A 24,293-nucleotide genomic window follows, 5' to 3' on the forward strand; every position below is an offset into this window, starting at 1 on the left:
TGAAGGGGGCTGGAGAAGAAAAAGAGAGGGCAGAACCCCACTCTCGGCAGGCAGGGAGAAGGGCTGCCAGGAGCCTGCCCGTGTCCTCCGCCCCCAGGCCAGCGGAGAGGCCCCTGACCTGCCCATCCGGGATGCGGTGACAAGGGGCGGGGCTCCTGGAAAGGGAAGGGTGCTCTGAGTGGAGCATCACTGGCTGAAGCAGGTCCCAGTTGTGGGAGCGTGTGACTCTAGGAGCGGACTAGTGATGCCCCTCAGGGACAGAGAAGCCCCCATTTTCCAGCAGATTAGAGGTGACCATCAGGGTCCTGGCTGCCGCCCCCCCATGGAGTCAGGCAGGGGAAGGGGCAGCCACTTCTTCATGAGGAGGCAGGGGCTGCGCTCACCCTCGCAGCTAGCATGCTCTCCCTCTCCCCTTCTGTTTGTTGGTCTGTTTGTTTTATTTTGTTTAAAGGAACCGGAGGGGAAGTCACCAAGTTGTAAAGTGCTTAAAGAGGAGATGAGGATCTTCATGAGGTGCTGAGAGCTGGAGGGGAGAGTGATGAGAGAGCTCTTGCCTGCTCGTATGGGATTGATTCTCAGATGAGGGCGCAGCAAGCAGTTGGATGAAAGGAATTATTGTTAAGCTCCTCGGTAGGAAGATCTAATGGACAATTGCCGCTATCAGGGGGAATTAAATTGCTATTTCGGTTTGTAAAATACATCAGCGGCTTTTTGAAGCCAGAAAAGGTGTGACAACCAGAGTGGGGTCGGGGGCTGCCATTTGGGGGGCCCAGGGTGGAGAGGCAGAGCCGGGCAGCAGAGGGCCGGGGCAGAGCGGGACTCTCCCTCCTGATTCTGACTCGGGTTCACTTTTTGAATCCAGACTGAGAAACAGCTGAACAGGGGGAGTCAAGGGGAGCGGTGGCCCCGCACTCCAGGCCCTGCCATGCTGGGAAAGCCCGTGGGTCCAAGAGGCGTGGCAGGAAGCAGTGGGGCAAGATGGGGCCCCTCTGGCAAGACCTGGACAGGGACCAGGAGGGTGAGGTGGGTCTCTGACCGCCAGCCAGCAGCCCCGCTCACACTAGGGTGTAGTCAAATCCTCTGCTTCCTGTGACCACTGACCTCTCCCCTCTCCAATACACCATGGGCTCTGAGGGATGGGGGGATAAAATCCCTTCCCCCAACTGGGTCTCTCCAGCCAAGCTTTTGCTTGGGTCAGTGAGGGCATAACTGACCCATTGACCCAGCCACACAGCGGGTGGGTTGTTATTCCAGATAAAGAGCAAAGAGCAAAATGGCCTTGGGGGTGGGGAAGGAGAGGAGATGGCGGCCTTTGGGAGGAGGACCACAGGCCGTGAAGAAGAGGCCCCTGCTCCTGGGTGGGAGCAGGGGCCTCTGGGTGTCGTGGTTTCACAGAGGCTCCTCCGCCTTCCAAAGAGCACTCACTCCACAGGGAGCCAGGGGCCGGGATGAGGGGAGGGAGCAGGGGAGAGACTGCCACCTCTCCCAGGGCACAGAAGCCCGCAGCCCTCGTCCAAACTCAGGCTGGTCCTGCTCTGTCTCCGCTCTGTTCCCTGGAGACCAGCATCACCATAATAGGGCCTGACCGGGTGCCACCTCAAAGACTTCCCAGAAAGGTAGCAAGTGACAATTAGTGCTGAGAGCCGTGGTGGCCAGAGGGCCTGAGTTGCCCTTTGTCGTGGTTGTCCTCTCTGCTTCTGGCTGGAGTCCCACTGAGAGTTCCAAGCAGGACCCGGAGGGGCACCAGGGGAGTGGCCCTCCTGGCCAGGACATCCTACAAACACTTGAGCTCTGTGCCAGGCCCAGTGTCCCCTGGGGCCTGGTTAGTGGAGTGGCAGCTCATTTTCAACCCGAGTAGCCAGCCAGCCTTTGGGACAGTAATGAGCCGGGGGATCTGACCCCAAGAGCGAACCCTGCTCACTGCTTCTCCCACCTGTCCTTCCTGCGGAGACAGACACAGCCGCCTCTCCACCCCAGGCTCCCACACCACACTCTGAGCCTTGGCTCCTCAAACTAGAGGACTCCCATCTGCCCCCAGCCCCCAAGGTGAGAAAGACGGGGAAACAGATCCGCTCAGCCACTGTGTTCTGTCCCCTCGGGCCCCCAAGTTCCCGGGCACCTGAGTGAAAAGTCACAGGTCCAGGGTTTTCGGTACTGTGGGGTGGGGGTGCTCCTGGGGGCTGGCCCCGCTTCCCATCATTCCTCAAGGACCCTTCGCTTTCCCATTATTTTGAGACATTTTAACCAGACCCCCTCGCATTTTAAAGCTTCCCAGGCCACAGGTGCCTCCTCTCGCTCACCCCGGTCCCCCTCACCCTGCCCACGCTGCGCTCATTCCCTCCGCCACCGCCCAGCGCTGACCCCAGCCGCCCACGTGCAGGGAGCACTGAGTTCCTTTCCACTCGTGATTTCCAGCCCTTTCCCGGTTTTGCGAAGAGGCCTGGGTGGGTGTGTATCTGTGTGTGTTTGTGCACGTGTCTCTGTTTCTTTAGATAAATCCACAGAGTCACATGAAATCAGCGACAGGTTGACACCGTTATTTCAAGATTCATCGCTCTAAGCTGCCAGCACAGGGGACCTAGCCAACTTCTTCCCACCACCAGCATTTCTTTTCCAGGCATAATTTATAGCGGTGGGGTGCTTTGTTTCCAAAAGATGAATATCACACTATCATCGGCAGCTGTCTCTCATTTTTATTTGTTTTTAAATCTGACTCAAAGTCCAATTCTCTATACACATCCAAAGCTGTAAATCCTGAGGCGACTGATTACACGATTTAGTAAACAGGTTATATTACATAATGCAATTAAAATGGGCTCCGCGGCGCCACCTACAGGCCGCCCGCGGGAAGGGCGCTGGGCCCAAGAGACCAGCATTGTGGACCGAGCTCTCTAGGCTGAAGGAAAATAAACGGCTTGCTCCAGGTTGAGGCGGTTGCTCCGGAGGGAGAGGTTGAAGCCAGCCTGGTTACTAATGCAGCCTTTTGGTCTCTCCTGCTGAGTTCATTGTGTTATTTCAGCCTCCTGCAAATCTGTCTAGACGTCAGAACCCCGGTCTGAGCAGCTGCTCAGAGGGGCTGGCCTGGGGGGTTGGGGGGGAGCTGTGGTAACTTAACCACCTGGGGGCTGCGGGCTGGGGCAGAGGAGGGCTCCCTCGGACCTCAGGGGCCTCTGTCCCTCAATCCCAAGCTTCACCCAACTGTTTCTAGTCCATTCAGCGCTAACCATGGGCAAAGACTTTTCAGAACATCCTGGTGAAATCCCTCATTTTGCAGTTGGAGAGGGACAGTGGCGTGTGAAGGGCACACATAAGGGGCAGAGCTGGGTGTGGAATCCAGGTGTTTGGACCCTAAGCACAGGCTCGCACCTGGGGAGTTTCCAGATGAGGAGATTGAGGCCTGGACAGAGAATGGGACTTCTGCAGCCTCTGCTTGTAGCAAGGGGAGGAAAGTCATGAAAATACTGCTCGTGTGTCAGAGGCAGAAGAGAAGGGCTCCTGAGGGACCCTGGGCAGTGCCTCTCAGCTGCCATCCTGGGGAGGGAAGGACGGAGGGGAGCGGGGGAAGGCTGGCTGGCCCTGCCCCAGTGTGCCCTGCCCCATCCCTCTGCCCTAACCTACAGCACTCTCCAAATGAATTAGACTCTGGGCCTCAAAGATTCTAGCTCTTCCGAAGAGTTTTGGCGGGGGGGGGGCACGTCCAACTGAGAGAAGGGACTGACTTCCCCAGGAATAAGAAACTGGTCCAGAAGGGAGGGGCTGGATGAAGAAAGCATGACCCGCAGGGTCCAAGAGGGTGGAAATACTGCCCACCTTGTCCTTGTGCCAGGCGCCCGTCTGGAGCAAGGGGGTGGGACAGCGGAGAGCCACAGGGCAGCCGGCCCATCCTCCCCTCTCCACTTCAGCCGGAGGCCGAGTGGACTCAGCTAGGGTCCGGAGCAGAAACAGATGCGACAGGGCCAGCTGGCCAGAGAGTTCCCAATTAGAGTTTGTTTCTCATCCTTAAGGCCCCGAGCCCCCAACCCCAGGACCCCAGCCCAATTACTGGGGGCAGCATTAACCCCTCCGTGCCCCCACAGTTAATGGAATGTTAATTGGTCTAATGGGTTTCATGTCAACAAGTCCTAATGAGCTCCTTCCTAACGAGCTTGGTCTTTTGTTTCTAAGCCTGTTTGTCTACAGGCTGCAGCCTGGGCTCCAGCCTGAGGACCTCACTGGGGGAGCTAGAGAACTGGGGAGATGGAGAGCTGCCCATTCCTACCTCCTAAAGCTGTGTCCTCCCTGGCCCCTCCCCCACCCCAGCCCAGGCAGGCTGCCTCACTGGTTCCCCGAGCTGGAAAATGGCATTTGTAGCTCCTTTTGATGATAATATCAGTGACACAAATTATTTCTCCTTGGATATCATGTGGGGCTGTTGCATGAGGGTGTTTTTTCTCCCCCCCCCCCCCCCCAGCTATCACATAATAAAGGTTTTCAGCATTAAAAGCAATCTTGCGACAGAAGCCTGTCCTCCACGGGAAATCTCCCTGTGGTAAATGGCTCCCGGCATGTTCTCCATTTGCAGCCTTGGCCGCGTGCCCTAGAGCACCCTGGTGTCTGGTAACAGAGCACTGGGGCCTCTGGACAGGGCAGCGCAGCCTCTCCCGGCCCCTGCCATGGGCTCAGAGGCCGCCTGCTGCTCCCCTCCCGGCTCCCAGAGAAAGTGCGGAAAGGGTGGGCTTCCCCAAAGGGCCGGGCACCCAGAAGTTGCTCAAGGAGTTCCCCACACCCCATCTGTGGGGTCTCAGGCAAGACAAGTCAGATCCCACATTCTTCTCCAGATGGTTCTGCATGGCCCCTCGAGCCCCACGCCTAGATGGTGGGCTTTCCCAAGGATGGGGCAGTTCGTGTGTGCTGGGAGCTGGTGAAGAAAGAAGGTGGGCACCTGCCCTGGCCAGCTGCTCAGTCAGTTGGAGGGTCATCCTGTGTGCCAAAAGGTTGTGGGTTCCATCCTCGGTCAGGGCACATACCTAAGTTGCAGGTTCGATCCCCTGCCAGGGCACGTACTAGATGTGAGGGAGTGGGGATCAATGTTTCTCTCTCTCTCCCTCCCTTCCTTTCTAAAATCAGTAAATATATGTCCTCGGGTGCAGATTAGAAGAAGAAGAAGAAGAGAAAGGTGAGGACAGCAGGTCTCTGCAGTGCCAGGTGACCAGGGGCTGCTGTGCCTGAGTGAGCAGAGAAGGAAACTTAAGCCCCTGATGAAAAGGCCTTCTGTTCTCTTGCAGAAGAAGGCCTCAGAGGGCAATGGGGCAGTGGTCTAGTGGCCTGTGGTGACCCCGGGGAGGGGGAGGGGCAAAGGCCATCTGGATCCTCGGAAAATTTTCCTGCGTCCTCTGAGGCAGGCGGCTCCGGACTGGAAAACCTCCTCTCAGCTGTGCAGTGGCTGTTTCTGGGCACAGAGCACTCTCACCGCCCCTCCTCACCCCCAGGCAGGGCAGCCCCTGCTGCTGCAAATATTTCTAGGGACAGTGACTCTACAGTGACCTGACCTCCCAGTCCTTGGACAGCGAACAAAAGAATGCAGATTAAAGGCTCCTCCCTTCAGCCCAAATCCTCCTCTTTTTGCACTTCCTCCACTTTGCCTTCACTGGGACTTTTTTGTCCTGGAATGAGTATGCAGAACGACCCAGACCTCGCGTTAGAGGGAACTAGTTACCCCTAAAACCGCCTGTTGAGCTCCCACCCCAGATTCTGCCCCCAGGCTCCCTCTGCTGGAGGCTACTGGCACTACAGCCCCACGGAGGTTCACTTTCTTCAGGCAAAGGAGCAGCTGACAGCGGGGTCCCCAGAAGGGATCTGCCTTCAGGATCTGTAGGCCCAACAAGTTACCTCATCTGCCAGAGTCCCAGGAAAGGCTGAGCCTAACGCACCCCTGACACCCCTATTGTCTTTATTCCCTCAGGGTCCAAAAGAGAGAGATTCCGCACCCATTGGAGTCTCTCTAAAGCCTTAATTCGGGAAGTTTGAAAGCAGCCTACTCCCTGCTCAAGGAGCCTACATTTTCTTTTCCCTTCTGGAAACTTCCACTCTGCCCTGGCCTTCCTGGAATGTTTACCACCTCCCAGACGAAAGCCTGACACATAAATGGGCATCAGCTCCCTTCCCGGGGATGGGGCTCCTCTCAGGGCCCCTCGGAGCCTCTTTTCGAATCTGGGTCTCAGTGCCCAGTGAGACAGGGCAACCCTGGGCACCTCTGCTGCAGAAGCATCCTAGTGGCCGTCTTCTGCAGTAAGATGGGCGGGGGGAGAGGGGAGAAAGCAGCAGAGGCTTCACAGGAAAAGCCACCCCCCCCCCCCCCCCCCCCGCACACCTGCGTTCCCCTTTTCCCCTTTCCTGCTGGACTGTCACCTGCCTGCACTCACAATGCACCTCGCAGAGAAGACCCCGCCTCCTCCCACTGTCCCTCGTCCCCCGGCGCTGCTCCTTGCACGCGGCTGACATTTATCAGTTTTATTTGAGTGGCACCCTGGACTTGCGGTGCTTTTGCGTATGCACTTAGGGTCAAAGCAGACCTGGCCCCTCGGAGACTGGGGTCAGCCAGAACTGACCTTTTCTCCTCTTCCTGAAAAAGAACCCCCCCACCACACACACACATACACACACTATGTGGCACCCTAGAGACCCCCCCTTTATCCGGCAGCTCCAGAACACCCTCAGACTCCCCCAGAGTTCAGGCTGTGCACATTCTGAAAGACCCTGGGGAGGGGGTTGGGAGGGGGCAGGGAGGAGAAGGATGTCTGAGTGCTGGGGTCACGAAGGTCTTCAGCTCGTCAGCACCCTCCCCTGGGGGACAGGTCCTGCACCCACAGAAACTCTCAGGCCTCTCCAGGCCCCGCAGTGACAGGCCTGTATCAGGAAGCTAGCCTTTGGTTCCCAGCTCTAAGCATTTCAGGGCACCTGCTGAGCTAAACAGCTCTCCGGGCACCCTCTTACGGGGAACGGGGGGGGGGGTACTGCCAGGCTGGGGGGTACTGCCAGGCTGTCTCCACTTACAGCAGCACGTTCTGGGTCAAAAAGAAGGCGTGAGGTCCAGCGGGGGGCTCTCTGTCCCATTGTGGGGTGGGGGTTGGGATGCAGTGGAGCAGACCAGGAACTGGGAACCTGGAGACCTGGGTTCCATCCCTGCTCAGTAGCACCCCGACCCCCAAACTCCCCTTGGCCTCTGTCTCCTCCTCTGGAAGAAGCAGGAGGAGGAGTGGGCTCCGATGGTCCCTCTGGCCCTGCGTGGCTATCACTCCACGTGGAGCGAAGCCTCAGGAAAGTCTCCCTCCGCAGAACGGGCAGCACCTCCATACGCCCATAATCACAAACACACATGTAGAAAGACCCGCAGGTGCTGGGCGCTCCCCACGCCCTCAGGTGTTCCCAGGTCCCCGGGCGGCCTCCTCCACCCTCCAGTCGGAGAAGGGGACCAGAGCCCCACGTCCCTTCCCACCACTAGGGGGTGTGGTGAGCACACCTGGGAGCGGGCAGAGAGGTGGGGACTGGAGCTGGAAGGGCCAAGGCCCAAGGCCTCCTTGCCCAGACAGTATGTCTGGCTGCTCGGAAGGCCTGGGACTGGGAAAGCACCCTTGTCTTAATGTGTGTCCCGTGCTGCCACCAGCCCCTCCCCGCCCCTCCCCCCAGCCCCACCCCCCCACTGGTGCTAAACTGAGCATGGCTGTGTACAGGGTGTCCTACATCTGATTTGAATATCGTTTCTTTCAAGTCACGTCTCACAGCAAGCCCCTCCCAGGCCTCTCCCTGTAGCTCCCAGTCAGTCCCCTAAAGGGCTCTCATCCCTTGCTGTGTCTGGTCAGTCCAGGTGGCCCAGTCTGAGATGTCCACCTGCTGGTTCCCGGGCTCCCGGTGCCCAGTATTAACGTGTGGCCCCTTTCTCCTGCCACAGATCCTTGATGTGAATCAATCCCATGATGCAACATGCCTCCCCAGCCCCAGCTCTGACGATGATGGCCACGCAAAATGTCCCTCCCCCACCCTACCAGGACAGTCCACAGGTGAGTGAGTGTCCACCAGCCGATGGGAGGGGTGGTCACCTTGCAGGCACCCAGGGCAGGGCCCAGTGCACTCTGGGCTCTTCCCTGTCAGGTCTGGGGAGGCGTCTCTGGGGAGAGCCCAGCAAATGCAGATCCTGGAAGAGAGTGGTTGCATTTGACAAGCACAGGGTTCAGATCCCACCTGGGTAACTCGACAGCAACTAGGACCGTTGCCTAGAGCGCCAAGCCACGGTGCTGTCCCCACCCTTGTCTGCTTCCGCTCACAGCGGCCACCAGGCAAGTGCTCCAAGCCCCTTGCTCGGGGAGACACAGGTACAGGGAGTCTGCCTCCAAGTGTCTGGGGACACTTTTTAATTAGAGGCTCCTGTGTATCAGCCCCCCTTGCCCATTCAGGGTTGCTAGAGTCCCTCTGTCCGCCCTTCTCTGCCTGCCTGTTGGAAGAATTTCCCTTCCCTCCAGGACTTGCTCAGCTTCTACCCAGAAAAAGACCAGGCCTGGTTCTCTGTGCCCTCCTAACCTTCCCTCGGGTCCCCGGTTTCCATCCCTCGGCTCAGACACAGCAGCCCCCCAGTTCCCTGGAGACCCCCATCTGGCCGCAGCTCCTATGGAAGGCTGCATCCAGTCCCCATCTTCCTGTGGCCTTGCCCCTCCACCTGGAAGCCAGACCCAGCTTCTGTGGGCGGGGCTCCTGTCGTCCCTGCGCTGATGGCTTCTGCCCTTCGCTCCCCCACGTGGGCCTCGCCCCACAGTTCATTCTTCTGAGACTCCGACTTAGTCTCGATGCTCTGCTTTCACGGAGGCTTCCATCTGCTGACCTTGACCTTCCCACTGTCCTTTTTCTCTGTCCTGGTCTCACAAGTCAGTGTTAATTCAATAATTATTTATCGAGTGTCTGTCATGTGAAACGCAGCCGGCTAGACTATTCATTCACTCACTGAACAAATGCGCGGGGGCGGTGCTGTGTGCCAGGCGGCCTTTCTCGCTCCTTCCCGCCTCTGCCCTCCCCGAGGCCCCCTCACAGACACTCCGCCCACGGCTGCTCTGGCAGCCCACACTGAGCTCTGCCCAGCAGGGCAGGGTGCTCGGAGGCGGTCGCAGGGTGGGCAGACCTTGGCTCACATGAGGTCCTCCCACCCCGACACCCCAGCCTGGAGGGAGCATGTGGTGGTCACTCTGCTGGTCCTGGCATCTCTCCCTGTGAGATTATACTTTGCAGAGAGTCCAGCAAGAAAGCCCATTGACTCCTGGCCTGCCTGCGAGCGCACCTCCCTTCGTCCCCACCCCTGTTCCCACACATCAGCTCCAGGCTCCTTCCGGCTCTCCCCTACCACCTGCTCTCACACCCAGCAAACCCTCCGCCCTGACGGGAGCTTTCCACGGATCGCCCCAGCTCGGACTTGGCACTGACACAGCTCTGCTGTGTGAAAGCTTCCAGGCGAGCAACAGTCGGGCCCCCTCCCTCTGCAGAGAGAACGAAGAACAGGTGGCTGGGACTGGTGGAGACCTGGGAAGCCGGGGTCCACAACAGGGGCAAGCATCATCCTTCTCAGCAGGCGTGGGACCCGTGCCCTCACCTCTCAGGCAGTGTTGGGGGCCCCGGAGTGTTGGTAAACACGCAGGAACTTTGGCTGTTTCTTTTGTAGCGGGATACTGCTCCCCTAGACCCACGGTAGCAGTGGGAGCGGCAAGAGGACACCACTTGCATTTGGCAGGTGGTGGGCACGAAGGGCCTCACCCCCACACCCAAGGATCAGGGACTGAGCAGGGTGGGGCCAGGAGGTCGGAGAGCACTGGGTTGGCAGCTAGGAGCTACTCCCTCTCCCCCGACCTGTTTTGCTGTCTGGGCAGCTGGGAGAAGTTTGGGTTTGCTGGGGATGAGCAGGAGAGCCGCAGGAAGGCCTGTGTTGCCCACGGATGCTGATTCAGGTACCATTTGGTAGAGGAGCCTCCGAATACAGCTGAGCCTTATCACATCCCGGCTGCCCACGGAGGGTGTGGAGGCGGGGCAGCAGCGCTAAGGCACTCAGCGCCCTGGAAGCCACCACTGAGCTGTCCTGGCCTGTGAGTGAGAAAGGGAGGCTCCAGTTTCCTGGCACAGGGACTCTCCCAAGGCTCTCCTCTCCAAAGGGTCATCAGTACTGCACCATTGACACTACTCACATTAAAAGGAAGAGAAGGGAGGGAGCAAGGCAGGGAGGAAGGAAGGAAACTCATATTTACAGCAAGGGAATAGAAAGATGGAAGGAAGGGAGGGAGGGAGGGAGGGAGGGAGGAAGGAAGGAAGGAAGGAAGGAAGGAAGGAAGGAAGGAAGGAAGGGAAAAGAAAACTCCCATTTGCAGCAAGGGAATAGCTTGCCCTGGGGAAGCCACACACCTGTTTGTGACCCCAGATATCCAGGAATGAGGATTCTGACAGGAAATCTCACATCCATGGTTGTCACCAGGCCGGGGTCAGCGGTCTTTGTGGCCTTGGCTAGGCCAGCAGGCTATAGCTAGATTGCCATGGGGCTTCCCTGGGCTGGAGCTGGTTCCCAAGGAAACTGATCCGGACGGGAATGGTGGGAGGAGTTCGGCAGCAACGGAGTGGGTGGGAGGGCAGTGGTGGGTGCGGTGGCCAGGGCCCAGGCCCCCGGTTTGGAAAGGCCATCTCTTGGGCCAGTGCTAGACTTGGAGGCCAGCCGGCTCTCCGAGGGCCCCCCACACCCCGCTCTCGGGGGCTGCTGAGAGTGGCTCGCGCAGAGGACGGTCTTCCCTGTGAGTGCCCTGCTGGGGGCACTTGCTCCAGTCCTCCCGCCTTCCTCGCGCTATGATGTCAAGAGGCTGAGCCCGCTTCTCAGCGGAAGCCCTACTCCTCGGCCCTCAAGTGCTCATTATCCTGGAGGACTGGCCGCTCTCTGACACGCAGTGTCCTCAGGAAAGCCGGGCCCAGTGGGAGTGCAGGGCAGGTGCACGAGGCCCTGTGGAAAGGGTCCCCGCTTCCTGCTGGTTCCTTGAGGTCTGATCTCATTACCTGGGGACTCAGCACGGCTTGTCTCCTCGAGGCCTGCAGAGCTGAGCACATCTCCAGGTCGCCTCCCCGGAAACCCAATTTCCTCTGCGGTCAGACAGGACGGTCTCTGATATGAAGTCCCCAAAATGAAAAAGGAAGCGAGAAGCGGAGCCCTCCCTCTGAGACCCATGCAGTCGTTTTAATAACGTTCCCGTTGTGCTAAGGGCTAGCAGCACCGAGCATAATCTATTCAAATGCACAGGAGAACCTCACTTTGGAAAATTAGGAATCTGCATTAAAAAAATTCCCAAGCCCCGGACCTTCTTTATAATAAATTAGAATTTTTTTTCAAGGCAAGTTCTTAACTTGGCAATTTCATTTTTGAAGTTTAGGGAATAAAGTTATTAAAATGGGGAGTTTTTTTTTTCCTCCTCCCACTTCAATAGAGGAGCAGCAGCGGCCATGGCCCCGTGCTGTGGGGCGCACCGAGCAGGTTAATGGTCATCCGGCGCCTGGGCCCTGTGTCCGTTTCAGTCTGTCTGACGCAGGGGAGCTCCGTGATCACCAGTGAGGACGCTGCTCTGCGTTCAGCGTGCACTAAAGACAGACCCCGAGCTTAGAAAGCACAGAAGCGGCGACCACTGGAGACCTTCCTGTCACCAGGGTCCTCCTCCCGGAGGCTTCCTGTTGAGTTCCGCCAGATGCGCAGCCCCTGCCGCCTCTAACTGCAGCCCCTCAGGTGCAGCGTGCTGTACCTGGGCCCTTGGTGCAGGTGACCCTCCCGTGTGCCCTGCGAGGCAGCGGCACGTCACCCAGGAGCATGAAGTTCTGCAATGATGGTTTAAGGAAAACACTGTTTCCAGGGAGACCTGCACAAACCAGGTGTGTGGTCCCCCTACACACTCCATTGTGGGAATTTCTGCGACTCTGCCACAGCCCGGCCACCCGCCACCTGGCCTCTCACAGCGCCCCCCTCCCAAAGCCCAGTGCCCCACTGATTCTCAAGGGACTCTCAAAGTTATTCAGGTCTCTGCTGTTGCTCCCCCTCCCAGCGAGCTTCACTCCAGTCTCTCCCAGAATCCTCGAGGTAGCACAGCAGCCCTCTCACTCCTGGGTACACACCCTGCATTCACGTACACTCTCTCCACCTCCGAATGCCCTCCAAGGCCTCCATTTCCCGTAACGTCCCACGAGCAGCATCGTCCACCGAGCAAAGCTCTCGCCACGGTGCCTCCACCCGAGATCGCAGGAAACCTCCAGACTTGAGCTGCCCTACCCTCACCTCATCTGCACACAAAAAACTCCTGCTACCTGCACCCGACCCCGGCTCTTCCTCCGTAGATGCAGGTGGACCGTTCCACAAACGTCTTTGCCCTTGGCCTACAGGAAGACAAGCACTGTATCTGGTCCGGCTGTGCACATACTCAGCGTCCGGTCTCCCCGTGTCCACTCCTCCCTGGCACGTGGCGACGTGCGCGAGAGACTTGGAAGCAGACGTCCTGGCGGGTGTCATCTCGCCCGCTAGGCACCGCCCCTCTGATGAGGGCACACGGTTAACAGTTCAGGGACACACTGATGTGTAGGTAGCGAGGCACTTATGTGGCGTGACCTGTTGGTGGATGGTACTGAATAGGAAGAAGATTTGGCGGCTCACGAGGACGCAGCCTCGTTACTGGCCAGGGGGAGGCAGGGCCAAAGTCAGATCTTCCAGTTCAGGGCCACGTGGGAAGCTCACGTCAGGAGGAAGTCCGGCATTTCCTCGGGATCCATTGGCTCAAGCCGGGTTCCTCCATCCCTCCCCAACCTCCTGCAGCCCACGGAGTGGGGGGAATGGTGTTCAGGACCCCATGAAACTGAGCTTGGGGACCTGGGGCCAAGGCGGTGCTATCTGACCTTCTCTGGGCCTCCGGGGCAGGGCGGCCGGACCCCTCTGTCCCTCCCATGCCCTGCTCCACTCCCACCTGGGCAGGGCGGTGCAGCAGACACCCTGGGCAGCTGGACCTTTGATCAGCCCTCAGGGTTCCCTTGCTGGGGTCATTAACTGGAGGCAGAGGGGATGGCCGGGCCCCTGGCTGTGAACACCCCCACCCCCCCCACCCTGCACCTCGGGCCGTGCAGCTGTGATGGGCAGAAGCTGGTTCAGATGTTTTCACACTTTACATTCCTCTCATCTCTTTAAGGGCTGGAGCCCCTGCCTTGCAGGGGTCCTCTGCTCAGCTGCCTGTGAAACTCATTTGCTTTGCAGCAATGGAGTTAATTCAGCAGCTTTGAACGTCCCCCTAAGCCTTTTCTGTGGCTATGATTGACAGCTCCCTGTGCCCCTGGGGGCAGCACCCCAGGGACCTTATGGGCGACCTGCCTGCCCTTGCTTTGACTCATCCAAACGAACTCCAAACAGACTCTTCTCTTTCCTTTTTAATTTTCTGCTGGGTCTTTCTTCTCTTCGTGTGCCGTGACCTCTCCCCCTGGCCGCTTGGGCCACCAGAGTCTTTAAACTGGACATGTCCCCAAGCTCCAGCTCACTTGAGCCCTGGAGTCCTCACGCGTAAAAGGCCGAGCAGCGTCAGGTCCCACTGTGGGCCCCTTAGGTTCCCCCCAGGGGAGGACGGGCCAGCGCCCAGGCTTGCGAACAGGCTGCCACTCCCACGGCCTCATCAGGCTTTCCATTCGATGCTCTTGTTGTTGCCTGAATTCTGATATTTACTCAAAGAAGAGAGATTTTATTGTCTTAGCCTTTTGCCTCCAAGCAGGACGAGTGCCCTAAACAACTACAAAAATAGTTAATGGCCCCAGTATACAAAGCTTAAAATAAATCAGGGAACAGGTGACGGAGCAGCCTCAGCCGAGGAGCTCTGCCTCCCTCCCCCAGACCTTGCCAGAGCTCCAGGGTCTGCAGGGCCCAGCGGGTGGGGGCGGGGGAGGAGGAGCCCGAGGGTGTCTGCCATCCTTGGAGCTCCTGGTCTGCAGCAGGAGGAGTGGGCGACTCCACATACGAGTAGTAGAAGTCCAGGAACCCCAGGCTGTGCCCCAGCCCCACTGCCGACGAACTGAACGAATGCAGGAGAGGGATTTCCTCGCTGGTTCTCCTTCGCCTGCCCGTCCCAGACACGGGGAGCGCCTCCTGGGGTCTTGCAGACCGTGCGTGCGCAGTGTCCTGGGGGCACGAAATGAATCGTTCCTGCCCTAGTGGAGCTGGCAGTCCACTGGGGACCTCAGTTTCTTCACAGAGAAGGTGGGAACACTTCTGCTCTCCTGCCTCACGGGACTGCGGGGAGCGGGGCACGAGGCGAGGCACAGCGGGGTTTCGGCCTCTTCTCCCCCCAGCGCTGATGCTGATTCTTCGCTCCATCTTCCAGGCCTGTCCCGTGGCCAAGGCTGGGTTGAACTTGAAGTACTCCCCTTCCTCTTAGGAACACAACAGGCGTATCAAATGTGTGATTCTAGCGATAAACACCCCTTTACAAACACGAACACACACACACACACATGCACACACAATGTGTGCACACTGCAATTCTCACACACCCCTGAAGGGCCCTCCTAGCAATCGCTGGTCGGCACTATTATAAACAAGGACAAGGTTCCTGGGAAAGGACGGCAGGGCGGGGGCAGACAGCTCCCAGAAGTGCACAAAGCTGGGATGTGAAAGACTCGGGCTCGAGTGCACCGCCTCCCTCCCACGAGCCACACGTCAGTAACGCCCCAGAAGTGCAGGCAAGGCCAGTGGACAGTTCACAAGCCTCCTTTTGCAAACTACTGCCTATGAGTTCTAGTAAGATTAGTTAGTTAGTCAAGACTCCCATGTTACAGCTCCAGGTAACATTTCCATGGTCTGTCCCACCCGTCAGCCTGGGATCAGTGCAGGTGACCCAGGCCTCCTGTTCCAGGAGCTTCTTAGAGCTAAATTGCCCCTGTTGTGTTCTCTGGGTGGGGTGTGGGGGATGGACAGTTGGAGGAGCCCTTGTCGGCCCCATCCCAGTTTGGATCCCTGAGCCTCTGACACATCACTCACTCCTCCTCCATTTGGTTAGTCATTCAGTCATTCGACAAACACATGGGGAGCCCACCACCAGCCAGCATGGTAACGGGAGCTGGGAAACCAGTCCACTAGGCAGACAGACTGGGAAGGGCCCCATAGTGTCCCTGGCATTAGGGTTAACACACAGACACACCAGGTGGGGGGCACGGCTACCTGGGGTGGGGGGGTGTGCAGAATTGGGAAGGCTTCCTGGGAGACTCGGTGCCCTGGACGAGCAGGAAAAGGAGTGGGCTTATGCCTGGCCAGGAGGGAGGCCGGGTGGGCTCGTGGACACTTCCTACAGAGGCAGCTGTGGGAGCAGAGGCCCCAGGATGTAAATCTTAGGGTGGGTTCAGACAGCCCTGCACAGTGGGGTCTGATCCGGTGCCCATAGGTGGGGGTGCTGCACCGGAGACAAGGCCGGGGTCAGCGGGCAGGCCCAGGCCTGCCGCAGTGCCTGCCCCGTAGCACATCGGCCACATCCCTTGCTGCTTCCTACCTGTTCGGGCCCAACCTCATATTTACCAAATTGCTTCAAGCCCTGACCTCCCCGCAGGTTCTTGGACTCCCTCCTGGTCAGGAGGAAACCAGATCCTGCTCTGCTGCTGGCCGTGGCCTTGAGGGAGTGCCCGCTCCTGGCCAAGCCCAGCACACCCCCTACCGGGCAAGGCCTGTGCCACATCCCCCTCCCTGTTCCGTGGCCTGGTGGGGCAGGCCCTGGCCATGGGCAGCTCTCACCCTGCCCGGGGTGGGTATCCACTGAGGTGGACATGTGGAGAAGCTGCAGGCCTAGGTTGTCCAGGGTTTGCAGAAAGGACCCTGTGAGAAGCTGTTTAAAGTCACAAAGAGCAGGGCCATCTGTGGGGGAAGGGCATATGTCGGGGACACGGGGGGTGTGGCTCCTGGGCTGTCTTGGGCAGAGTGTGGGGCTGCATTCAGAGGGGAGACACCCACCGTGTGCAGTGCACCCTCATTGTGGTTTCCTGCGGCTCTGGGAAGAGGCGTTAGCAACTCCATTTTTACCTGAGGGAAAACTGAAACTCAGAGGAGCTGAGTCTCTTGCCCAAGGTGACATAGCTAGTGATGGGTAATGTCACCTTCCACAGCACCGCGGTGCCCTCTCCCACTTCCCTGGGCGCTTATACAGGCAAGCAGCCTCCTTCAGCAGGGGCAGGGCCCTCAGGTTGGCCCATGTGGCAGAAGTGAAAGCAGCCTGGCCGTGGGCTGCAGGCCATGTGGATTATGTTCACGTAACCCCCATGAGCTGAGTGTCTTCCAAGTGCCATCTGCTCTGCGAGCATCATCTCTTACTTCTAACAGCCCCGGGCCTTACGTATCGTGGCGCCCACTCCGTAGATGAGGGCCCCAGATCAGAAAGGGTGAACGGCTGGCCCACGTCACACAGACAGAGAGTCCCGTCCCTTAGATGCCGCTGTTGGCACTTCGTGCTGCATCTGATGGTCTCCGGCTCTGGGCTAGATGCTGCCACGCCCCGTACATCAGGGACTGTGACTTCTGTGTTGTAGCCTGAGGCATTTGGGGTCAAGAAAGTCATGGTACCATTTGATGAAAAGGCCCGCCCACTCTCACCAGCCGTCTCTGCATCAGTAGATACCTGGACCCTCTCTGTATTGAAACCAGGGCTGCAACAGGAAACAGGGAAGGTGGCCCCTGCCCTTCAGGGCCCACTGTCTAGTGGCTGAGAGAGGTGAGGAAGCAGACACAGCTGAACCCTATGGAGGCCCAGAGCAGGAGGCCTGGCTGCCCCTGATGCTCAGCCAGACCCACTGAAGGAGACAGTGATGCCCACGAGGCTGGTGGGAGGTAGGAGCACCACTGACATTTCACTAACGAGCAGACTGAGCCCTGAATGATCCAGCTACACAGCCAAGGTCGCCGAACGGTGAATGGCAAAGGCAGAGCTCAGGTCTGTCTGATGCCAGTGGCTTCTGCAAACTTCCTCGTGGGGTTCTAGAAAAACCTGGTGTGGTCCCCACTCTGAGCCACCTGCTTCCACCTCCCATGAGCAGAAGAGAGGAATTCTGAATGGCAGCTGGCAGCAGGCGGCAGTCAACCACAATTGGGCCTGGGCACCCTGCAGGCTTGGGGCTTCTCAGGCCTCAGTCCCCCAGCTCCTTCGTATCCTCCGCAGGAAGCAGCCCTGAGCCACCTTTGACTAATAAACCACCCATGCCTTCCTACTCGGGCTCCACGCGGAAGCACTTCACAGGGTGGGAGAAGCAGGGCCCGAGGGGGGACCCTGTGAGCTGGGTGGAGACCCAGGAGCACGTGCTGCTGGGAAGTGAAGCTTCGTCCTGACTCCGGCGCCCTTCCTCTCTGCCCTCCTTTTCACTCGGGGATGGGGGTGGGGGATCTTCCCATGCTCCTCTTCAAAGGAAAGTAATTACATACAATAATTCACACGGTGTGATTCCGGCAGAACGCCCTTGGCTCTTGCCCCAGCGTTTGCACAAACTGTCTGTGATGTCTAGAAGCTTCTTCTCCTCCGTGGCTTCGGGCTCCTCACACGTAGAATGGGGATCACACTAACCTATTGCAGGGGGTTGCTGCTGAGCACAAAAGCTGCAGAAATGTTTTATCAGCTCGTTAGAGCGGATGTGCCCACTCTGCCCCACAATGACATGGGTGGCGGGGGTGACGCCTAACGGAAGAGAAGGCTTCTGTGGGGCGTTCCAATAGCAGGAAGAGCTGCTGAGGTGGCCAGGCAGGTGTGCTGCTCCCCGGCTCCCCCCAAGTCACCCCCGGAGCACCTCCAGCCCATCTCCATGGTCAGTCTACACTGTCAGCGTCTCCAGACACAGCTTACAACCCCCACCCTTCCCACTCCGTTTCAGGAGGGGACAGGGTCAGGACTTCCGTCTCCAGGTGACACAGACCAAGGTCAGTCAGGGCCCTTGGCACCCAGCTTAAGGCAAGTGTGGGTCCAGCTGAATGACAGAATCCAGAGCCTGTAGCATCTATGGAGGCAAGAGTGGGGAGCCACTGTGGGCCCGGGTCTTTGTCCTGAGGAGGACCCTAGGGTTAGAAGTTGGAGCCTTAGGACCCTGCGTAGGCTCTGGACACAGCCCCACAGCTCACAGCGTCGGCCTTCCAGGGAACGCTGCCCCCACCCCCACCCGACCCCTGTCTACTAGTCATCGTCCTGTTCTCTTGATTAACCCTCACAGCCTCACAGGGAGTAGGTGTTACCCCTGCCTTTCACATATAAGGAAACCAAGCCTCCTAAAGTTCAGGGAATTCACCCTAAAATGTATAGCTAGTAATTAACAAAGGATCATCAAACCCAGGGCCTGGATCCCCTGCTCCTTCCACTCTCTGCGGCTTCTCTGATCTCCCAGAAATTTCCCCAGACACTGTTCCAGTGTGGCTCTCCTCCTCTGCGCCTCATTCCCCTCGTTGAAAAGGCCAGTCCTCCCGTCTGTGCGGTGCTCTGCCCAGCCCCCACCCCCAGTTTGCTGGCTGCGCAGGATGTGCGGGGTGTGCTGCGGTCTCCTCGGAGCACAGCAGCGGGCTTTGTATTTCACCGTAAACGGGCTGTGCAGACAGAGCTATGCCTTGCTTAGGGAAGAAACACAGTCTGGGAATCGTGTTTACCATCGCTCCTCCACCTGGGGAGCACTTCAGAGTTTCCCCAGCACTCTCACACGCGATGCATCACCTAGCCCGAGCCTCGCCCCAGCTCTGAGGGGCAGGTGGGGAGGCGGGGGTGGGGCGGGGGTGACTGAAGCACGCTCATGGAGTCTGAGCCTGCTAGTGTTGGAAGGGATTTCAGATGTCACCTACCCCAGCCACCCGGCTAGAATGCTTCCGTACCCTGCACAGGGGCCCAGCTGACCGGTCAGCCTCCGCCAGGCCCAGCCAGTCTCCGGGAGACAGCCTGGCTCAGCCTTGGGGAGCTTGGAGGCTTGGGAGTTTGTTCGGGGTGAGCCTGAATCCATCTCAGTTCAGGCAGACTGCACAGTTGGTAGTCTGGCCCTCTGAGGCACGCACCCCGAAGCTGGTAGAATCGACCCCTTTGTTCTGCTATTCGATGGGGGCTCTCATGTCTCTCCATCGCCCCCTCTCCCAAGTCTCTCTTACACATTCAGATTCCTTCCGACACTCCTCACACGAAGAGGTGCGGAGTGCCTTCCCCCGGCCGACGCCCCTCTGAGTGTGCTTCCTGCACCCGTGTCGGCAGGGGGACTGGACGCTTTGTGCGAGCCGTGCTTGTGTTAGTGCGGCCTCGGTTCTCCCGTGCGTGTATTTGACAGACGTGTGACGCCTTGGCCAGAATGGACCGGCCGTCAGCGAAAGCACGGCTGCTGAACCGGGTCGCCCCTGTGCTGCACTTACGTTACTGATTTTTTTTTTTGACAGAAGTGTTAGAAGTGATAAGTTCCGGCTTAGTAGATGAAAATGCGTCTTGTTAGACTCCGCATGTGGCTGAGGATCTCAGCACGTGTAAGGATCTTTCCAGTCTCGATGTCACGTCACCCACACGTTTGTTGGGCATTCTTCAGATGTCCTCTAAGTGGCCAGTATAAACATTGAGGAAGAGGGCTAGGCGGGAAGCAGAGCCCTCTCCTAGAAGCCTCCCTCAAGCGGCCATCTGTCTGCGCTCTCGCGTCCTCCTTCCAGGGAGCGGACTCGCTCACACCATTGTCCGCCCAGGCGCGTCGCTCCGTATGTCCCCAGGGATGTCATGGGAGGTGCCGTGCTGAGGTCGCCGGCACCATGCATCCACGTCCACCGCACCCTCCTGCCCTGCCAGCTCGGCGGCCATGCCACCTGCAGGGGCTGAGCTCCCTTAGAGCTGGCACTCGGCCTGGTGAGCCCAGCACAACGCCCAGTACACGGCAGGGGCTCGAGAAACATTGAGGAGACAGTCCGTTGCACTTGTGAGTGAAAGAAATGGGGCCCAGACCAACATTGGCAATATTCAGTATTTCTGATTCCACCTTCTTTCTCTGTTTTCACGATTGGAACATTCGTTTCTATGTTCTTCCTTATAGTATCTTTTTAATACTCGTGAACCCTAAAAGGACGCCAGTTTGCTTACTGATAAGAAAAGAGGAGCTTGGGGAACTTGAGGGATTTGCCCAAAGTCAAAAGCGAATGTCCGGAGACAGTAGCATCCAAGCTGCTGTCCGCTGGCTTCTCGGGACCGCCGTGCGTGTCCAGCTCTTGTGCGCTGAGTCTGGGGACGTCCCCCAGCTCAGCTGACAGTGACCAGGATGTTCCATCCCAGCGAAAACTGAGGGGGATGCAGCAGAGTAAAGCAGATCTATTTCTTTTATAGTCTCAGTCTCATTCACTAACCATCATTGATTAATTCAATTCATTGATTTGACAAATACTTATTGAGCATCTACCAGTGCCAGGCTACTCTGAGCCCCAGGAATACAACAGTTAAATCGAGCCCTTTTAAATGAGCTTAAATGTTAGCTGGAGGTGGGAGAGCAAATAACTCAGGAAGTACGTATGTAGTTCATGGTCACACTAAGGGCGACGATAAGGCGAGGGAAGGGGCGCAGGGGCACCCCTTTTCTCTGGGGACAGGCATCTGAGCAGGGACGCAGGGAGGACAGTGAGTCGGCCGCTGTCCCGGGGATGTCGGCACCAGCCACACTGCGCTGTGTTCATGGACGTACGCTAGTTTTTCTTCCAGGGAGCAGGGGCCTAGATCATATGATAAACTTTCTGGCTATAAAATATCTGATTCTTTCAAGGTGTATTCACTCGTTTATTCATTCATGTATTTTCTCAACAAATACTAAGCATCCCCTCTGTGCCACTCGGGTGCTGGGGGCAAACATGTGAACAGAGCTTCAGTTCGGGAGGCAGAGGAGTCTGTGAGCCCCACAGCACAGGGGCCCGGGCCTGGGCGGGGGTGGGCGGGTGTGCAGCGAGAGTGAACCCGGTGCCACGGACAGGCTGGAGGGAGGCCCCAGCTGAGACGGGTCAGCATTCGTGACGTCTTAGGGGCCTAAGGAAGTGTAAAAGCATTATATTCTGTACTGGTGGTTAGCAACAAATTTTAAAGCCACTTAACCGTTTCTTTAAATAACATCTTGTACAGAAAGAAAATTCAACATATGATATTTAAAGGAGTTGCTCTGATTAAAAAAAAAAATAGGGCCCTGGAGGCACTTTCTAAAACACAGCAGGACGAAAACAACCGCTCTCAATATTTGTTATGGTTAAGAATAGGAGTCTGGCCCTGGCTGGTGTGGCTCAGTAGACTGAGTGGCAGCCTGCGAACTGAAGGGTCACCAGTTCAATTCCCAGTCAGGACACATGCCTCGGTGGCAGGCCAGGTCCCCAGTGGGGCGCGTGTGAGAAGCAACCACACATTGATGTTTCTCTCCTTCTCTTTCCCTTCCCCTCTCTCTAAAAATAAATAAATAAAATCTAAAAAGAAGTTAAAACTTAAAAAAAGAAAAGAATTTTAAATAAAAGAAGTCTGCCCATTGTCCATTAAAATCCGATTATCTTCAAGTACCTGGTTAAACCAAATTTGGAGAATCAGTCCTTTTCCATAAAAACCGTTAAAACAGCTACCCCTGGCTAGCGTTGAATGGAATAGACCTCTGCCCAGAAGAGAACTGACTCAGCGAATCTTTCCTCCTGTCCAAAGGCATCGAATCAAACTTCACCCTGCCCGACACGTCCCCGATGGCTCATCAGCTCAGTTTAAAGCGCCATCACTCTGGTTTTTTCTGCTTCTGGACAGAGGTCGCCACCTCCCCTTGCAGGAAGATTCATCTCTTTTAAAGTGTGCTCCTGCTCCCTCGGCTTGGAAGGCCCTGTGTTGTTCTCTAGAACGTTCTTATTTGAGGAAAGATGTGCTTTCTTCCCACTGTAGCACATGCACGCTCACAGACCCTCCCACACGTCTGTGAGCCACACACACGCCCCCGGGCCGAGGCGGGCTCCCAGCTGCAGCTGAGGAAGCAGCTGTCCTGGCCGCGCTGACCCGCCACCTCCCCTTTCTTCTCCCTGCAGATGACGGCAACTGCTCAGACACCCTCCAAGGCCCAGGCTGTCCACATCTCCGCCCCCGCAGCTGCTGCCAGCACTCCCGTGCCCAGCGCCCCCATCGACCCCCAGGCCCAGCTGGAGGCTGACAAGCGAGCTGTGTACAGGTAGGAGAGCGTCAGCTGTGTTGAGAAGCCCCCGACAGACCGGCCTCAGGCCCGAGCTGTGGGAGAGGAGATGGCGAGCCAGTGGGTGGGCTGGTCCAAGACAATGGCCGACAGCTGCTCCCTTCGCAGCTTCTCTCTCAAATCAATGCAGAGACCCCTCAGTTGGCCACTGTGGGTGGACGCTAGCTTTCTGGAATTGTCTACGATACTTTCTGGGCAGTATCTTCCAGGGGGAGCCCTTCTTCATCCCAGCTGGGGAGATGAGCCCTAATGAGCCAGAAACGCTCAGCTCAGCAAACAGCAGCTGCTGGGGACCCCTCCCTTGCCTCCTCGCCTTTTCGTTGCCTTTTCTCCGACAAGAGCACTGGATACCTATCTCACCATCTAGGACTCAGTATCATGCAGACTTCAGCATGCCGGAAAATCACTGGCAGAGCTTGTTAAAATGCATGTTTGGGGCTCCCTGCTCTGAAATGCTGAACCGTAGGTTAAGCTCTAGGAAGAGGAATATGAACTTGTAAAAGCATTCCTGGGACGCTCATGCAGCTGTTCCTTGAACCACATCTTGATTCACGGTAATCTCTGGTTTTTAGCAACAGGTGCTGTGTGCAGCTGTGCAGGTTCTGGCACCTTCCCCAAATGCGGGGCTTGCTGAGAGCAGGAACTCATTTCCTTTTGCTCTGCCCCAGCCCTTGCCCCCAGGGCTGGGCCCTGGATGGTCCCGAGCAGGGTATGCACTCAGGGCCAGTCTTGTTGATGTCCAAGGCTGGTAAGCAGCTGGAGCCACCTGAGGGCAGGCCTGAGTGGGGCTCCAGCAGGGACCGAACTCCCACTTGCCCACGGGGAGCACACGGCACTAAGAGAAGGCGCTCGGGTCACGCTCAGTCCTGAGGCTGGAGCCTTGCTCACGGCCGCCATTCGAGCATAGACGTCCATGCGTCCCGTCCCGGCGAGCTCGGCTCACCTGTGGCTGGCAGGTGCTAACGGCTCAACGTGCGCAGTGGGCCACCCAGGGTGCATAGAAAGAAGATTGATTCCTTCCTCCTCGCTCCTCCCCACCCCCAAATGACAGCACCTTTATGGTAATGGTGGTGATTATCACTGTTATTATCATTATCATCAGCATTATTTTTAGTTGCTCAGGTGAGCTGAATGCCTCTAATGCCAACAGTTGGGAGTTCAGAACAGCGGGCTCTGGTCCACAGATCCTGGCCCAAGGGTCCTTGCCAGGCCTGGAGGAAAAAATAAATCACAGTGCTGACTCCCCCTTCCCTCCTCCCCTCCCCGCCCGTCCAGTGCGCAGGCCTAGCTGCCTGCAGGCCACGTGTGTGCTCTGTCTTGGGCCCCAGAGAACACCACAATCTGGACAGTCCTGTCAGACAGACTCAAAGCTGGGGGGCCAGCCAGCACACCCCGTCAGGGGGCTGGGCGTGCCTGTCATCCCTCCCCTCCTTCTTTCACGCGCTTCTACTGAACCCTCACTGTTTCTATGTGGGGCCCCATGCTGGACTGCAGGGGAGAGAGGAAAACCCTAGAAAGATAAGAGCGCGGGTTCTCTGTCTCTCCAGACAGAGCTCTAGCACGAAGTCTTCACAGAGGAGGCCATGTAAGAGTGTGGCCTTCAAGGCCAGCAGGAGAGTTCACCAGGAGAAGCAGTGGGTGGAGTAGGGCCTTCCAGGCAGCAGAGAACCTGATGTGTTCCAGGCTTGGCCGCAGCCGAAGTGGCTGGGTGTGGGGAGAAGAGGCTCCGTGGCTGCCTGTGAGTTAACCTGCATGGTGGGCTGGTGCTTCTGTGGGGGGTGCAAGATGGGAGAGGAAAACGACAGGCCTCTGGAAACTGTCTGATGGTCTGATGACTTGGGGTACAGCCATGACACCCCATTTAGATCACTGCTACTCAAAGGATGGCCCACAGCAAGCAGCCTGGCGCCACCTGGGAGCTGAGTAGAAATGCAGAATCTCAGACCCCACTCCGGCCTAAGAGTTGGTGATCTGCCTGTAACGAGATCCCAGACGATTCATATGCACATGAAAGCCCGATCCTGGGCACCCACCCACACCCCTGGGTGCAGGGACCTGGAGTGGGCACAGATTGGAGTTTG

The 24,293-nt window shown here is 57.7% G+C and overlaps 1 protein-coding gene across 3 annotated transcripts in view; it reads left to right on the top strand.

Moving 5' to 3' along the window:
- Positions 1-24,293, top strand: part of PKNOX2 (PBX/knotted 1 homeobox 2) — a 241,786-nt gene that overhangs the window by 156,901 nt on the left and 60,592 nt on the right. For 2 of the 3 annotated variants that reach the window (XM_036014674.1, XM_028527641.2), the window contains exons 4-5: positions 7,928-8,036; positions 22,052-22,191. In XM_036014674.1, coding sequence (XP_035870567.1) covers positions 7,950-8,036; positions 22,052-22,191 — 227 coding nt within the window. In that variant the 5' untranslated portion in view covers positions 7,928-7,949. The remainder of the gene's footprint in view (positions 1-7,927; positions 8,037-22,051; positions 22,192-24,293) is intronic. The other variant, XM_036014675.1, reaches the window with a different exon arrangement.

This window comes from Phyllostomus discolor, chromosome 13 (genome assembly GCF_004126475.2).
Source record: "Phyllostomus discolor isolate MPI-MPIP mPhyDis1 chromosome 13, mPhyDis1.pri.v3, whole genome shotgun sequence".
Classification (NCBI taxonomy): Eukaryota; Metazoa; Chordata; class Mammalia; order Chiroptera; family Phyllostomidae; genus Phyllostomus; species Phyllostomus discolor.